Source organism: Pristis pectinata, chromosome 5, assembly GCF_009764475.1.
Source record: "Pristis pectinata isolate sPriPec2 chromosome 5, sPriPec2.1.pri, whole genome shotgun sequence".
NCBI lineage: Eukaryota > Metazoa > Chordata > Chondrichthyes > Rhinopristiformes > Pristidae > Pristis > Pristis pectinata.
Genome location: NC_067409.1, coordinates 104,303,979 through 104,321,683, shown reverse-complemented (window position 1 = coordinate 104,321,683; position 17,705 = coordinate 104,303,979). Strand labels below are relative to the sequence as shown.

Here is a 17,705-nt window from a genome sequence, read left to right as displayed (position 1 = left end):
ACTTCAGAAGTGGAATAAAAAGGTTATGTGGATCTTGGGAGTAATGTGGACCTACCTACAAAAATTTCTTAAAGTTTGCGTTTACTTTTAAAAAAAATCCCTGTGGCTCAAAGGTTTTATTTAAATAGCTTTATTTAACTTCCAACTTAGTGCCCACAATGGGAAAGGTAAGGAGGAAATTGTCAGCCGTTTGATTACTCCATTCATTTGATCACTCCATTCTTCTACTGAAAGTGCACTTGAGTGGATATTAGACAAGGATAGAACTCGACTTGGTTCTGTTCTCCCTACTGAGACTCTCATTAAAAACAAATGGCCCCTGGGGATGTTACTGAAGGCTAACTGGCACATCTGGAACAAACCTCCAAAGAGAAATGAACTTCAGAAATGAGAAAAAGAAAATATCAAGCCTGCTCAAGCATTTGTCAAGATCATGGTTGATCCACCCTAACCCCATTTTCCTGTAGTATCCACACATCTTTTGTTTCTCAAAGTCCAGAAATCTATTGATCTTGATTCTGAATAAACTCAGTGATGAGACTTCACATCCTTCCGAAGATTCACCACTATTCAGTTTTGCCCCATTGTAGTGTTAAATGGCCTACATCTTATTCTGAGACTGTGACCCCAGATCCTAGACCCCTTAGACAGAGGAAACATTCGCCATGCATTCAATCTATCATGCACAGGAAGAACTTTACATCTTTCAATGAGATCTCTTCTCATTCTTCAAATCTCAAGAGAATATGGGCCAAGTTTAGTCAGCCTACGTAAAACCAAGTATCTCAGTATACGGTGTCATGCATCTTTTTTGTACTCCCTCTGCAGCAAGTATAAACTTTGATAAGGTAAGGTGACTAAAACTGTACAAAATACTTCAGGTGCAGTCTAAACAAGGCCCCATACACTTATTGTATTTCCTTCAGGGAATGAAACCTGCCATCCTTACCCTGTCTGGCTTTTAAATGATTCCAGATCCACCCTATTATGACTCTTACAGTAAATGTCCTTGTAAATTGTTTAGCAAGCCACTCAATTGTCACCACCTTTTCTGGGAACAATTAGATATGGGCAAAAAAAAAACTGGGGGCCAATGAGAGACAGGCAATAAATATCGGGCCTACCTTACAATCAGATGAGCCATGATATGTTGTCTACCTCAGGTCTTAAAAAGTTCAAACGTTTTGCTTCCACGCCCCTTTTGAGGAAGACGGCTCCAAAGACTCACAACCCTCAAAAGAAAATGACCTCATTTCTGCCTCAAATGGGAAAGCTTTATTTTTAAATAATGATTCCTAGTTCCAGATTCTCCACATGAAAAAGAATCCTTCACATACACCTCTGGATCTTATATTTTTCAGTCAAATCCTCTCTCACCCTTCTCAACGTCAGTGGATACAAGCCGAGTCAGTAAAACCTTTTCTCTTTAGACAACCTGCCCAGAGTGTGTCTAAATCAGATGACATGAACAGGAACTCTCAAAAGAATATTCATGGCAATGATAACAATAATGAAAAAGAAAAAAACTGCAGCACTGAAAGTCCTCAGCTCTGAAACAATTGCGTAACACTATTACAGGACCAGCGAGCCGGGTTCAATTTCGGTCTGTAAGTAGTTTGTACATTTTCCGCACGTCCTCTGGGTGCTCCGGTTTCCTCCCACATTCCATAGACGCATGGGTTAGGAAGTTGTGGGCATGCTATGTTGGCACTGGAAGCATGGCAACACTTGCGGGCTGCCCCCAGAACACTCTACACAAAAGATGCATTTCACTGTGTTTCGACTAATAAAGATCTTACCTTAACAATGGAAAAATAACCTGAAAGTGCCTTACCTTTCAGTTTTCTGGAGCTGTAATAATCTGTTAAGAAAAATCTCAGACAGATCTTTTACTTACATAATGACCTCATTACACAGAAGAATGAGAAACATAAATCAGTGAATATTAAAGCACGTGTAATATTTATAATGGACTCACATGCACTTTATTTTAATAGCATTGCATATCACAAGATTAATAGATTTACTCATACTTCAAATTATTTTTTAATACCGTGTGTACACTGAGGTGTCTATATACTTCACAACAGAGCTCGAAAATAATGAACAATAAAGTCTAGTCAAAGTACAACATAATACCCTTTTTTTTTGAAAAAGTGTCATTCCCCACAAATTGTATTTGTTCATTTCACTGATATAGTGAATGACAATGTTATCGTAAAGAACACACTGCAAGATCAATTTCAAAAAATCCCAGACCATTAACACTGCACGGGATTCTTGACAATAATCTGCTATATGAGAGTCATTTGTTGAAACACAAGGTACAGACACTTCATAGAATGCAACAGCATATGAAACTGTTATTTGGTCCTCTGAAAGCTATTCATCTATTCATTTAGTTCCATTTACCTCTCTCCCCCAAAAAATGACTTTTTCCTAATTATCCCTTTCTTTTTAGAAATTACTGTAAAATCTGCTTCCATCACTTTTTCTGGTGAAGTATTCCATACCCTTCTAAACAAAAATAAATCTCAAGCTCACTGTTGACTCTTTGGTGATGATTCTAACATTATGGTGTCAACCTTAAAAATAAAGTTACTAAAATATTAAGAGAAGCTTGATGCTCAAAAATCATGACGTGAAACTATGTACATTCAACTGCTTGTGATGCTTCAATGCACATCTGTTGTGAATGGCAATGAGTACATTAAGTAAATCTATGAGCTTAATTTGCATTTTTAGTATTGGGCTATACAACAAACTGAAAAGATCTCCCAGGGAGCCCCAAATCTTCAACGCGGTTTCTGTTTACTGTTGCCCTTGTGTAATCTGAACAAACAGCAGGTCACCCACTGCTGCAACATGGTAAACTTACTGAAGCATCGATCACAACTGACACAATATACTTGGAATGTTGTTTAATAACATCCCAACAGTTAAAAATCTTATTGCTTCCAGTTCCAAAATGCCCAAATCTTTTACTTAAATGACACAGTGGAATTACATCATTTAAGATGCAAATACGTCTATTCTTTACACCAAAAACCCTCCTTTCTTAATCATTCTCTATTATTAGTACAGAAGATTACTTGTGCATACACTTATTTTTGTGTGGTTCATAATTCTTAATGAAACATTAGCTGTTTCAGCACAATCAAAGCCTCTCTGCCAGCTAAAACTTCAAAGTCCAACAGCCAATACACAATCCATCAAAGCAACATTCTATTCCATTTTTCCAAATTACAGCAGCAAATTTGAATTCTTAGTCAATTACTTAAAATTCTACAGGACATTACAAAAAGGTAACTATTTTGATTACATCATTCCAATCCTGCCACATTGTGTACACCATAGCAGTTGTTACTCAAAAATAAGATTAAAGAACATTGAGTGATTTGAATACTTGGTTTTCTGTAATTACTCATCTTTTTCCTCCACTGTTTCCACCACCTCCCCCCCCCCCCCCCCCCCCAGACTTCCTGAAACAAATAACTAACACTTCCGGTTATTTAAGTCATTCACATTTTTCACTGATTAATATTCCAAAGGTTACACTTTCAAGGATATTGTCTTTGAAACTATGCATGCTGTATTCAAAGGTATTAGATATATTGATTTTCTGCCCTTTGAAAAGAAGTTCAATCAATCCTGAAATAACAATATTGTGACATTACTCCCCCACTTCACTATAAATTGAATGAAAAGGCACATAAGCATTACATCAATACCATAATCATTGTTAAGTCATTCTTTGCTTAAGAAAAACAAGATGAAACAATGCTTGCCAAACTACCTTGACGACCCCAATAAGTTGCCTTGTTCAACTCAAATATCTAAATAAATTCAGCTAGTATTTATGCACACAAAAAGCTTGATGTTCAAGTACGTATTTGTTGTCAAAGGCAAATGTATGTGCTAGTCTAAGAAATTAGTGTGTATTTTTAGTATTCAGCAATATAACATAGATTGAAAAATAAAACAAAAGTTTCCAAGAACTTGTACCAAACTAGGACCTGCACATATGCATCGAACTCTGGCCATCAGGCTTAAAGGCAATGATTCCAATTAGTATTGTGCCCCAACTTTAAAAGCTGTGCATCTGCACTATGAAAACTCTTCACAAAACTGATTGGTAAAATTCTCAGGTACTAGCCAGTTATAAATGCAGCACGCACTCTGTACTGCACTTGAACATCAGCATAGAGATATGCGGCCAAAACTACCAAGTAGTACGAATGCTACTTACTGAGCCAAGGATTCAAGCATTAAAGGTCTCAAGGATATGACTAAACAAATGATTAAAAGTAGCAATGCAGATTATCAAAGCCATAACACAGGCAAACAAGCATTGGGACTCATTTCTAGATCAGAATTCAAAAGCAGAGAAATGTTAGATTACAAACTTGAATATTGTTAAGATTCTATTCAGAATTCCATTCTCCACAAGAACAAAAATGATAAACTATCAGGAAAGACCAAAGAGGCTAGGGTTCTTTTCTGTACAAGAGAACATAGAAAGGAGCCAAGAGTATGACAGCTTATAAGCAAGGAAGATATTGTCATGTGGGAGAGTCCAAAACATGAGACCAGAAGTGGAAGTCAGTCCCTAAAAAATCCAATGAACGACTCAGGAAAATGTTCTTCACTCTAATACTGAGGCTGTGGAACCAACCACCACATCAAATAGCAAAGATAAATAGCACAGGTGTATTCAAGATAAAGGTGGATGGATCTATCAGAAAAGGACAGAATATATTGAGAGCTAAATAAAGTGATCAGAATAGGACCAGGGCATGCATGGATTTTGACAACACTTCCTTTTCCTATGCTCCGCCCACTCTGATTCCTCTCTCTCAATCTGTGCCCTTGAGAGCAGTATGGAACAATCAAACAGTAAATTCCATAAAGCACGCACTTTTAAAAAATGGAACATACAGGAGGAAAACAGAGAAACTTTTACATTTTTGAAATTAAACAGCAACACCATATCTGCATATACAAAGGATATCATCGCATTTTTTCTGATATTCTGTGAGAACATGGCTAGAAAGAGAAAATAAATATTTAATGTTAGATAAAATATTTTCACAAGTTTTTCTTCAACCTCAACAATTCGCATTTGAGAGAGCACTGTTTACAAAGTGACATGTCTGAAAGTATTTCACAGAAGTATTAACCAAATTCAACATCAGAAGGTGTGTTCAAAGGAGACTCTTAATCAAGGAAAGAGTTAGAGACACAGAGAACTTGTATAGTAAATTCTTGAGGTTAGGACCATTGGTGTTGAAGGCACAATAGTCCTAACCTCACATTTAGGACCAAAGTAAAATGGTACTAAATACTTAGTACCATTTACAGTAAATACAAAAATGATTTTAATCATTTTATAATTATTTATTACTATGAGTAATACAGTAAATACATATTTTTACTAGTATCATATATATATTTAATTAAATATATATATATTTATACATAGTGTATCCATAATGTTATACATAATATACAGTATTATATATGTTATATAAAATACAAAGTACTATACATCATATACTATGTATTATATTATATAGCAATGGTATAGTTACTATACCATTAGCAAAACAATTTAAATTGGCGTGGTACCAGTTCAGATTTGGAGAAATGCTGAATTTTCAACAACTTTGGAGTCCAGAGGAGCTTCCACACAGACAGCAAGGACAATGTTATGGAAGGATTTAAAAACAAGGACGAGAAATTTAAAACTGATGGGATATTGTGTGACTTATTATACAGGTAGCAGAGTTTTAGATGAGCTCAAGTTTATGTAGAATGGAAGATAAAGGTGACCAGCAGCCCAAGTTCAGAGGCAACAAGGGGAGGGATGTGGATTTCAGTCAAAGGAAGGTATTGGTTTATTATTGTCACTTGTTCCGAGGTACAGTGAAAAACTTGTCTTGCATACCGATCGTACAGGTCAATTCATTACACAGTGCAGTTACACTGGATTAGTACAGAGTGCATTGATGTAAAAGTGTAGAAAGATTATAGTAAGGGTAATGAGTAGATCTGTAGAGAGCAGCTTGCAATGAGTCGCCACGCTCCAGCGCCATCTTGCTTCACTCCAGCACATGCAGTACAGGTACTCAGTGTTGCAGCATTGAAAGCATGCAGTCTCAGTGATGCAGCAGATATGGTTTCAAATACATCGATATTATAAATATATTAGTGAACAGCTGCCAGGTAGGGGTGGCTTTAGTCTTCCCAGTTGCAGAAGTAATTGAAATAATGGAAGTTTTTTTTCAAATAGAAAATAGTTCTTGATTTAAAAGTAATGAAAAAGTTTTTGACAGCAATGAGTTGTAACTAGGTATACTTACTCTGTGTCAATGATTTTTTGTTTCAGTGCAATAAATGCAGCTACATATTCATTTAAATTCTGAAAGAGAAACAAAAGCTATAGATCAAAATGCAGAAAATACCGAGAGACTTTTTAAATTCTGACTATACTTTGGGATCAGTCAGACTTGTTAAAGTCTAATTTTCTTAAAAACGTCCTGTTTTCTAACTTATACCACTGATATTTCATTACAATCCATTCATAATGACACGTGCACTGCATTTACAGATGAATCAAAAAAGTTCTAGCATTTTCTTAAAAAAAACATGAATATGAAACATGGCATTGCTTTCTTATGACATAGGAAGTCATTCAGCCCATTGAATCTGCGCTGGATTTCAGACGATTTTCATCTCTCCCATTCACCTGCTTATTTCTCCAAAACCTACTTTCTCCCCATATAAAAGCTGTGATCTTCGCTGCTAAACTTATTTCTTAAACTCCTCCTACTGTTCATATTGTCTCAGCATTATCAAAATTTAAACATCAAAATAACTCAAAGCTCAAAACTAAAATTTTCTTTACCCTCCCTGAAAATCCAACAGGGCCCCAGTTCACTCAACTGTTGGAAAGAATACAACTCTCTACATAATTTACCCCTTGGCTTACTGACACTCAATATCCAGACACAAATGAAAAATGGTGACTGACAGGAATTCAGCAACTAAATATTGCAGAAACTTGAAATACAATAATGCATTTCTGATTTAATTCAGATTTCTTGCAACTGAAGAATTGTATTCCCAGAAATAACAAATCTTTAGACCAGCAAGCTGGTGGAGAAACTGCCTCAAATAATCAAGCAGAACACATTTTCAATATACTGTATTTTGCCATAACTTTAGCCCTTAAGTCGAATGATTTCAGTTCATAGATTCAGAGTTATACAGAACTGCAACAGGCCCTTTGGCCCAACTCGTCTATGCCAACCAAGACATCCATCCAAGCCCTTTGAAAGAGGCTTTGAAAAGAACCCTTTACTTCTTCCACCTATCACTTCCAGCTTCTCGCATCTTTCCCATTTCCCCACCCCTCCACCTACCTACCTTCCCCCTCTCACCTGGTTTCACCTATCAACCGCCAGCTCATGCTTCTTCCCCTCCCCCCATCCTTTTATTCTACCCTCTTCCTTTCCAGTCCTGATGAAGGGTCTCGGCCTGAAAGGTTGACTGTTCATTTCCCTCCATAGATGCTGCCTGAACTGCTGAGTATTTTGTGTTGCTCCAGATTTCCAGCATCTGAAGTATCTAAGCTAATCCCATTTACCTGCATTTGGCCCATGCCCCCCAAACCTATCAAATTCATATATCTGTCCCACGTTTTTTTTTAAATATTGTAATTGTTGTTGCCTCTACCACCACCTCTGGCAGCTCATTTCACATACCCATCACACTGCTTAAAAAAACTTGCCCCTCAGATCCCCTTTAAATTTTTCTCCTCTCAACCTAAACCTATGCCATCTAGTTTCAGACTCCCCTACCACCCTGGGAAAAAGGCTGTGACTATCTACCCTATGCATGCCCCTCAATTTTATAAACCTCCAGAAAGTCACCCCTCAGCCTCTTTCCAAGGAAAAGAGTCCCAGCCTATCCAATTTCTCCTTAGAACTCAAGCCCTCCACTCCAAGCAATATCCTTGTGAATCATTTCTGTACCGTCTCTAGATTAATCACATCCTTCCTAGAGTGTGGCAAACAGAACTGCACACAATACTCCAAGTGCAGTCCAACCAACATTTTGAACAACTGTGACACATCATCCCAACTCTTATGCTCAATGCCACAGCTGGTGAAGGCAAGCATGTCTTATGCCTTCTTCACCACCCTGTCTACCTGTGTTGCCACTTTCAGGGAACTATGTACTTGCACCCCTAGGTCTCTCTGTTCAATAACACTCCCCAGGAACCTGTCATTCACTGTGCATGTCCTGGTCTGGTTTAACTTTCCAAAATACATCACTTCTCACCTGTCCGAATTCAATCCTCTTACAGTCACGCTACAACGTTTAAATTACAATTGTATACAGTGTTCTTCTGCCCTCTGAAGGTAGTTCTAACTTTAGCATGTCTAGGTTTACAACACGAAATATTAGTTGCCAGGGCAGACCTGAAGCTGCACTGACATTACAACTCTAACGTTGGGTCAGAGCACTGACAACACTGTTGTACTGCAAATCTGGAATAAGAGCCTATCGTCATTCTGGGACTGGTGGCATGGGTTGTTAGGGTCTTAGGCTAGACAGGCATCAGCAAATGCAAAGAATTCATGAACAGAGCAGCATCCACCCAAGTAAAATTATTGTTGGAGTAAACCCATTAGGATCTGGCAGCATGTGACAACAATTATGCCTACATGATCAGCCAGGTGGCATTCTTAGGATGAAATAGTTTAGAGGAGCCATACCAGATAAAAGAAAAGCCAAGAGCCATTTCAGAGGAGAAGATGAGCAAGCAATATTGAACTACGTAGCAGTGAAATACACAGTAACTGTGAACGAGAAACACATTTACTCGAGCTGCAGTATTACAAAGTTTAATAAAGGAGGTGAAAAGCTGTCCAGCCTCCTCCTGAAATTTGATCAGCTTGAGCTGCTACAAGATATTAGTAAATCATAGAGAGAGGTACAATATACAGGAAAATAACAGAACTAGTTACAGGTTAAAATTCTAAAAGCTGTAGTTTTGAATCTTAGATGTGGTGCAGAAACTTTCTTGTAGAAATTAAAAGGTGCTGGATTTACAATTGATTGTTCGAGTGGAAGAACTTCAAAGGAACAGAGGGAGAGAGGTAATGATGGGATTAATATTAAATGAGCTATGAAAATGCAGCTGTTTCTTCAGAACAGCAAATGAATTGAGAAAAGATAATTCAGCTGGTAACGGAGAGGAATGATTCAAAGATTCTGGCTGTCACTGCAAGTACAGCATCAAGATTTACAGTGGGAAGCAAAGAAAAAGGACTAACATTATGAACCAGTCTAGATTAACTTGTGCTTAAGGGATTTGCAGACACTAGCTCACATCACAAATCAAAAAAATTGGTAAATTGGTTTATTGTCATCACATGTACCAAGGTACAGTGAAAGACTTTGTTTTGCATGCCATCCATAGAGATCATTTCATTACAATAGTGCATTGAGATAGTATAAGGGAAAACAATAACATAATGCAGAATAAAGTGTTACAGTTGTAGGGAAAGTGCAGTGCAGTCAGACAATAAGGTGCAAGGTTATAACATAGAATGGTACAGCATAGAAACAGGCCCATTGGCCCACGATGTTTTGCTGAATTAAACTAGTAATTAGAAGCCTAACTAATCTAATCCCTTCTGCCCACACAATGTCCATATCCCTCCATTCTCTGCACATTCATGTACCTATCTAAGAGCCTCTTAAACGTCACTATCGCATCTGCTTCCACCACCACCCCTGGCAGTGCATTCTAGGCACCCACCCCTCTTTGTGTAAAAAAAACTTGCCCCAGACGTCTCCTTTGAACTTACCCGTCACCTTAAATGCATGCCCTCTAGTATCAGACATCTCAACCCTGGGAAAAAGATACCGGCTATCTACTCCACCTATGCCTCTCAATCTTATAAACTTCTATCAGGTCTCCCCTCAGCCTCCAGAGAGGAAAAAAAAACCAAACTTGTCCAACCTCTCCTTATAGCACATGCCCATAGAGTCCATCTTATTGTACAAGGGGACCAGACGACTAGGGGAACAAGAATCCAGATACTGCCACGTGGTGGGGTGGGAGAATTAAAAGCAACAGGTACGTTGGGAAGTCCAAGTAAAAACTGGAAGTTGCCTTTCTGAATTTTGTAGTTATTGAAGCTACAATTCAGAACCCAGATTTGTCTTTTCAAACATAAATTCAGTCAATACAATTCAGCTGACAATGAAGTTGCAGGATTCAAAGCAATGCTTTTCATTAGTGGAGAGCTCCCCGCCCATTCCATCTTATTGGCTTTGCTGCCTTTTATTTTTCTTTTAAAAAGCACGTTTAAAAAAAATTGTGACCATAAGTGTTACAGGCCAATCATTCATGCTTGATATTTGAATTTTAGTAAATATAACTGAAAACACAAAATTGGCCCAGACCAAATCATCTTCAGCAGCTTTATCAACAACTTTCCTTCAAAGATCAGGTCAGAAATGGAAGATATTCATTGATGAATACATAATATTCAATTTCATTCCAGTTCCTCAGAGAATGGAGCAGTCTTGCCTCCCTACAATGCACCTTAGACAACATTTTTGAGTTGGACAAACAAGACACAAGTAACATTCATACAAGTATCAGGCAATGACATTTCCAACAAGATAGTGTCTGACCACTTCCCTTGGCATTCAAAAGTATAATTAGCATAATTATACAAAAGTGTAAAGAGTCTGGTGGTAATAGTCACCAACTTGACTATTAAAAGTCTTCCCACCATCTACATGACATAAATCAGGAATATGATGGAATATTCTCAACTTGCCTGAATGAGCACAGCTCCAAACACATTCAAAAAACCAAATCACCATTGTCCAGGTCAAAGCAACCCATATGATTGGCACCATAATCTGCTTGCTAATTATTCCCTGCCCTCCATCAGTAGCGTCAACGCATAATATCAAAAAAATGCATTGCTGAACTTGCCAAAGCTTCAACAGCATCTCCCAACCCCACAATGCCTCTATTTAGGACAAGGACAGCACAGACATAGAAATACTATCACCTACTCATACTTCAAGGCACATAATACCTTCACTTGGAAATGCATTGTTATTCTTCATCATAGCCAGTGGCTTAAGAAGTTTCTTCACCATCACCTACTTAAAGCCGATTCAGAATCAAAGTCAAATTTATTGTCATATGCACAAGTGCAATGAAAAACTTACTTGCAGCAGCATCACAGGCACATTGCATAGAGACACAACTTTCACAAGAAAACAAATTAAAAATAGATTCTACAAGAACACAATTAGAATTAGAAAAGTCTATTGTAATGCAAATTGGCCAGAGTGTTGCTATACTGAGGTAGTGATTAGAGTTGTTCAAGTTGGTTCAAGAACTGAATGGGTATTTACTACTGTTCTTGCCAGTAATGCTCAGATTCCACAAATTCATTTAAGAAAAAGTCCCTTGTTCCTGATATTGTCCTTATAAACCTCCTCTGCATCATCTCCAGAGCGTCATGTCTTTCCTTTAGCATGGTATGCCACTTAAGGATGATTCAGCAGGGTTCTAATCAGATATTTGTAGGTTTAGCCTGACTTCCTTGATTTTGTACTTTATGTACCTATTTACAAAACCAAGTATCACAAACTTTATTAATCGTCTTAACAACTTGTACTCAATACATTCAAACATCTGTGAACATGCATCCCTGAAACCTTCTGCTTGTAAATCTCTTTTTAGATTATAATTTACCCGAATACTTCAGTTTATCCACATTATATTGCATCTCTTTTTCATCCTTTCACTACTCTGAATTCTGTTATGTTGTTCATTTACTGCATTAATATTTTTATCTTTCCTGCCACTGAAATTAAACATCCTACATTCCAAGTTCAGATCACTTACACATAGAGGCAACACCAATCTTCAAGGGACTTCATTGAAACAACAATGCTCACCATTATTCTTTGCCTATCTCTTAATCAATTTCATATCCAAGTTACCATCTTCCTTTTAATGCCTTGTTCTTCCATTTCCTGAAGAAATTCCTTATGAGACAAAGTCATCAAATTTCTTTAGAAAATCCATCTATACAACATGTTTTCATCAACTCTCTCCACCATTTCATTTAAAGTTTGAAGCATCTGCTACCACCTTCACTCTGAGAACCTAGCTGATGATCCAAGCCCTTTCTGATTCCTATCATACTTGCAAATCTTCTGCCAATTTGATTCATTCCAGTTGCCATCAAGGAAAAACTGACCACATTTGACATGATATTCCAAACTGCTGCACACAACCAAAGATGAATGTGTAGTCAAAAACATCTCCTTCCACTATTTTCTGGACAGAAACTGCCATACTGTGATTGAACATGGCAGCCAACTCACCAACATCAGAGTACAACAGCTACATATAACAAATCATGTCACAACATTTGAGAAAATGTCCTCAGCATAAGATAACTTGTGAACTGCAGATTTAACCAAGTGGTGCACAAAATGCACAGTTAAACTCACTGATTAAAAAACATTATTCAGCACTATGTAAGTGAATCACTCTTTGGGTTCAACATTTTAGAAAAGCACCAAGTAATATATTCATTTTATCTTGCATGCTTTATAATGAAGCATTTACAATTTTCTTTCAATACACAGGTTGAATTTATAACTTCTAATAATCTAGAAATTCTGTCACAGAAGCTACTGCAGACAAATCCCTAACTTCTGAGTTAGGTTGAAAGTTCACGTTCACCCTAGAGACCCGAGCACAATCTGTGCTGACGCTCCAGCGCAGCAGTTCGCTATTGAAGTGGTGTCTTTCAGGCAAGACATTAACTCAAGACCTGCAGTGACCTGCCTTTTCTGTGTGCTGCACTGACATATCTGACTCCATTGTAGTCCAGTTCAATTTCCCTTTCATTACCCATCGAGAAATGAGACAGTGAATTGAGCCTTACCATTATTCGCACTTCTCTTTTTTGCTTTCTATCATTTACAACTGCCTGTTAATAAAATTAATCACACAAACACACAAGATACTGAACTGAAAATTGTTAGGCTGCAAATTTAATACATACTATACTAATCCTTATTTGTATTAGATCTCAGAAATGTTGCAATTCCACTCTTATGAAGACTCTCACAAGGTTATAAAATAACAGGCAGATCAAACGCAATGTGTTCTAAATGTACCTATTGACCCAAGTTACAGCAGTCAGTACAGTGACAACAAAAAAAATGTCAAAATCATGTAATGCCCTTCACCACCTCAGGATGTCCTAAACAGTTTACAGCCAAAGGAGTATGTTTGAAGTGTAGTTGGTGCAGGAATATAGGAAATGAGGTCGACAAGTTACATGCAAATCCAAAATCAACAATGAAAAAAACAACCATACACAGTATTTCCTTTAATTATTTTGTTGCTTTAGAGATAAATATTGTCCAGGTTATGGAGGGGAACTTTGTAGAGGCAGGAATAAAGACAGGAGGACAAGTGGATTGGTTCAACATCAGACCCAAAATTTGGCAATTCCAATAATACAGCACCAACACTGCCCTGGAGTGTAACAGAGTTATAATAGTGTTAACTCATTCTACGATTATAACCTGGTGCTAACCCCCTCCACTCTCTACTTTAACCCAGAGCAAATCCCATCTGTTACTACAACCCAGCATTAATCCATTTTTATAATGCAAGCACTAACATTCTCCATGATCATTTTGTAGTAACCTACACTGTCACTGTAAGCTGTTGCTAACCCCTTCCACTATTGTGAATTATGCTAGTTCTGGATACGAGATTCCCACATATTAAAAATATTGAATTGTATTTTAGGAAGTAGTTGGAACCACTGGGCAATAATCTCAAATTTTGTTTGCCTTAACGAGAGTGCTTTTCCCCCCTAAAGATTAGACCTAATAATAATTCTGCATTTTTTGAAACTAATGAATCCTATTTTAAATGCGGCTAGGAAATAAATCAACTCAAAGGAAACATTGGGGTGGCCCAGAGTGGTGTGTTTGATGGAAGAAACCTGTCACTATCACTCCAAATCACTGCAGGTATCACCTGTGGGAAGTGGAAAGCATTGGCTTGGTAAGAATATCTCTGTATCAGAGACATGCAAATGTTATTTTGGCTTACAGAGGGAATAGGATGTTCTGTGCAACCACAACTGTTTCTTCTGATGACAACTTGACATGACCAATTTTATACTCAAAATTTTGTATTGGGTCTGCTCAGATAATAGGACACAGAATTTTACAATTTTTGCATGAAAGAATAAAACTGAATAGGAATATATCTGCGCAATTGTTTAAGTTAAGTTTGGAAGAATATATCAACAGATTTCTATAATGCTGTCTTGCTTGAAACTGAAGTCCGAGATACACCCGTGGATGAAATTGTGGTGCATAATCCAACTGTGCATTTTTATCTGTTTTACTATATCTAGCAATGATTGAGAGATGATGACAGAATAAGTAGAACTTAATGCATGAAGTTCTATCTCTGCAAGAATGAGAGTAGCCTTTTAAAAGTGACCAGTGAGAAGTCAAGACATCAGTCATTAGGGGTAGAGTCCTGTCAGCAGTACTTTCAGGAAAATGGCCATGACCTGAAGAAGTTGCAAGGAAAAGTTCTTTCCATTCACAAATGAGATTTATTCAAGGATACAAGTTACATTATCTCTTTTCTCCAAATCTGACTGGATGTTTAGTGGAGTATGAATGTTTCAAGGTGCTTCCCCACCAAAGGACCCTTCCACTGACAGAGGACTAATTGTGTTTGGCTATATGGACTTGAGGAAAAAAATTGTGCATTGAAAAGAGAATCACAAAGGGAGGGGTTATGTGTGATTTTATGTTATAAGAAGGGGAGTTCAGGGGCAATTTGGGGAGTTAGAAAATTGGGAAATTGTTAGTTGCATAACATGTAGATGCCTTTATTAAAAGCAAGGACGATATATCACAAAAATATAAAGAATGGAAGAAGCTACAGGGAGATGCTAGACTAAACTGACTCATTGCTGATATACATGGAGATAACAGGGCTAACTCAAGGATACTAGGAGAGATAGCTCCAGAAAGCCTCTAAGGATGATGCCAGAGTAATCTGAGACCCAGTTAAAACAGCTGCAGACTTAAGGGATAAGATCCGACCAGGAGACCACCAGAGTATGGTGTCTTCATATCCACTGATCATGCAGGATTAATGACGTTAGCAACAATGGATCACGAGTTCATCTGCACCTGATTGGCTTTGTGTGCTTAAGAAAATGTCTGTACGTTGTGTGAAGATGTTGAGAGACACTGTAACATCGAAATGTATAAAAATGACACACTCTGTATAATCAGTGAGAGTGTGTGGACCAGCGAACGGGACATGTCTCACTTGCAAGTGTGAGATCAATACAAGCAAATCTGCTTTTGCGTGACTTGAAGAACAGGCTGTGCGAGTGATCCTTTAAACCACCGCCGTAACCTGGCGTTGATCACCTCCATTTATAATCACCTGCAACTAATATTCCCCCACTATCCCCACCCCTACCACTCCGCACCCAATTACCCCTCCCTCCCCACCCACCACTTCCCCACCCTCCCATCTTATCCCCTCTGCACCCACGCTTGCCCCTCCCTCTGCACCCACCATAACCCACCCCTCCCTCCCGCCTAGTTACCCCTGCACACCCAGTTACCCCACCCATCACTCTGCACCCAGTTACCCCACTCTTCATCCACTGCTGCTCCTCCCCACCCAGTTACCCTTCCCTCACCGCTACCCCACCCTCCCATCTTTACCCCTTCACACCCACACTTACACCTCTCTCCCCACCCACTGTAACCCATCCCCTCCCTGTCCACCTAGTTACCCGTCCCCACCCACCACTCTGCACCCAGTAACTCCTCCCCATCTAGTTAACCCTGCCTCCCCACCCAGCTATCCCACCCACCGCTCTGTACCGAGTTACTCCTCCCCACCCACCGTTCCCACCCCTCCCTCGGTACCCATCACTACCCCTCCCCACCCACCGCTCTGCACCCAGTTACCCCTCCCCACCCACTGTAACCCACCCCCTCTCCACCTAGTTACCCCTGCTTCCCCACCCAGCTATCCCACCCACCACTCCATACCCAGTTACCCCTCCCCACCTACTTACCCCTCCCCCCACACCCACTGCTGTGCACCCAGTTACCCCTGCCCACCCACTGCAACCCCTGCCTCCCCACCCAGCTATCCCACCCACAGCTCCGCACTCAGTTATCCCTCCCCACCCACCATAACCCATCCCCTCCCTCCCCACCCACTGTAGCCCACCCCCTCCCTCTACATTCACTGCTTCGCACCATTACCCAACCCTCCCTCCCCACCCACCATAGACCAACCCCTCCCTCCCCACCCACCGCTCCACACCATTCCCGACCCACCCACAGTTACCCCTCCCCACCCATCGTAACCCACCCCCTCCCACCGCACACCCTCCCCACCTAGGTACCCCTCCCTCCCCACCAGGCTATCCCACCAAACCGCTCTGCACCGTAGCCCAACCCCTCCCCACCCACTGTTACCCCACCCACCATAGACCAACCCCTCCCTCCCCACCCACCGCTCCACACCATTCCCGACCCACCCACAGTTACCCCTCCCCACCCATCGTAACCCACCCCCTCCCACCGCACACCCTCCCCACCTAGGTACCCCTCCCTCCCCACCAGGCTATCCCACCAAACCGCTCTGCACCGTAGCCCAACCCCTCCCCACCCACTGTTACCCCACCCAGTTTCTCCTTCCTCCCTCCCCATTTACCCCTCCCCACCCACCACTCCATACCCAACCACTCCCTCCCCCACACCAACCACTACCCCTCCCCACCCACTGTAGCCCACCCCCTCCCTCCCCACCCACAGTTACCCCTCCCCACCCATCGTAACCCACCCCCTCCCACCGCACACCCTCCCCACCTAGGTAGCCCCCCCCTCCCCACCAGGCTATCCCACCAAACCGCTCTGCACCGTAGCCCAACCCCTCCCCACCCACTGTTACCCCACCCAGTTTCTCCTCCCTCCCTCCCCATTTACCCCTCCCTCCCTCCCCATTTACCCCTCCCTCCCTCCCCATTTACCCTTCCCCACCCACCACTCCATACCCAACCACTACCCCTCCCCACCCACTGTAGCCCACTCCCTCCCTCCCTCCCCACCCACCGCCCCTCCGCCGCTCGGCCCGTTTACCTGCTGCAGGCTGTGACAGTTCTGACAGGGGCCGGTGGCGGTGCCGGAGCCCGGGTCCCCGGAGCCGGGCCCGGTGCCCGCCGCCTGTGAGCGCGGTTCCCCGGGCATCATGCTGCCGGGCCAGGCGCCGCCGCTCCCTCCTCACTCGGCCGCTCGCCGCCGCCGCGCCATGCCCGCCCGCCCGCCGCGGCGCACACCACGCGTCACCCGCGCCGCCGCCGCCTACTCAGGACCCCACGGGAGGGGGCCGCGCAACCCGCCGGCAGCGGCAACACAGGGGAGAACGAAGCCCGACGAGGGACGGAGGGTCGACATCGGAAGGCAACAGCAGTGTTTCAGTTCATAAATGAAAAATATAGCAGGCAGTGGTTCGGACTGCATATCCTACTAAAGCTGTCCGAACCACTGCCTGTTTTTTTTGTTGT

The 17,705-nt window shown here is 41.0% G+C and overlaps 1 protein-coding gene across 1 annotated transcript in view; it reads right to left on the bottom strand.

Moving 5' to 3' along the window:
• ice1 (KIAA0947-like (H. sapiens)) overlaps positions 1 to 17,471 on the bottom strand; it is a 54,989-nt gene extending 37,518 nt beyond the window's left edge. Inside the window, exons 1-4 of the mRNA XM_052016430.1 lie at positions 17,281 to 17,471; positions 6,363 to 6,421; positions 5,012 to 5,046; positions 1,835 to 1,853 (exon numbers count right to left, since the gene is read on the bottom strand). Of these exons, the coding sequence (XP_051872390.1) occupies positions 1,835 to 1,853; positions 5,012 to 5,046; positions 6,363 to 6,421; positions 17,281 to 17,391 (224 nt within the window). The 5' untranslated portion in view covers positions 17,392 to 17,471. The remainder of the gene's footprint in view (positions 1 to 1,834; positions 1,854 to 5,011; positions 5,047 to 6,362; positions 6,422 to 17,280) is intronic.
• Between the last annotated feature and the right edge of the window lie 234 nt (positions 17,472 to 17,705).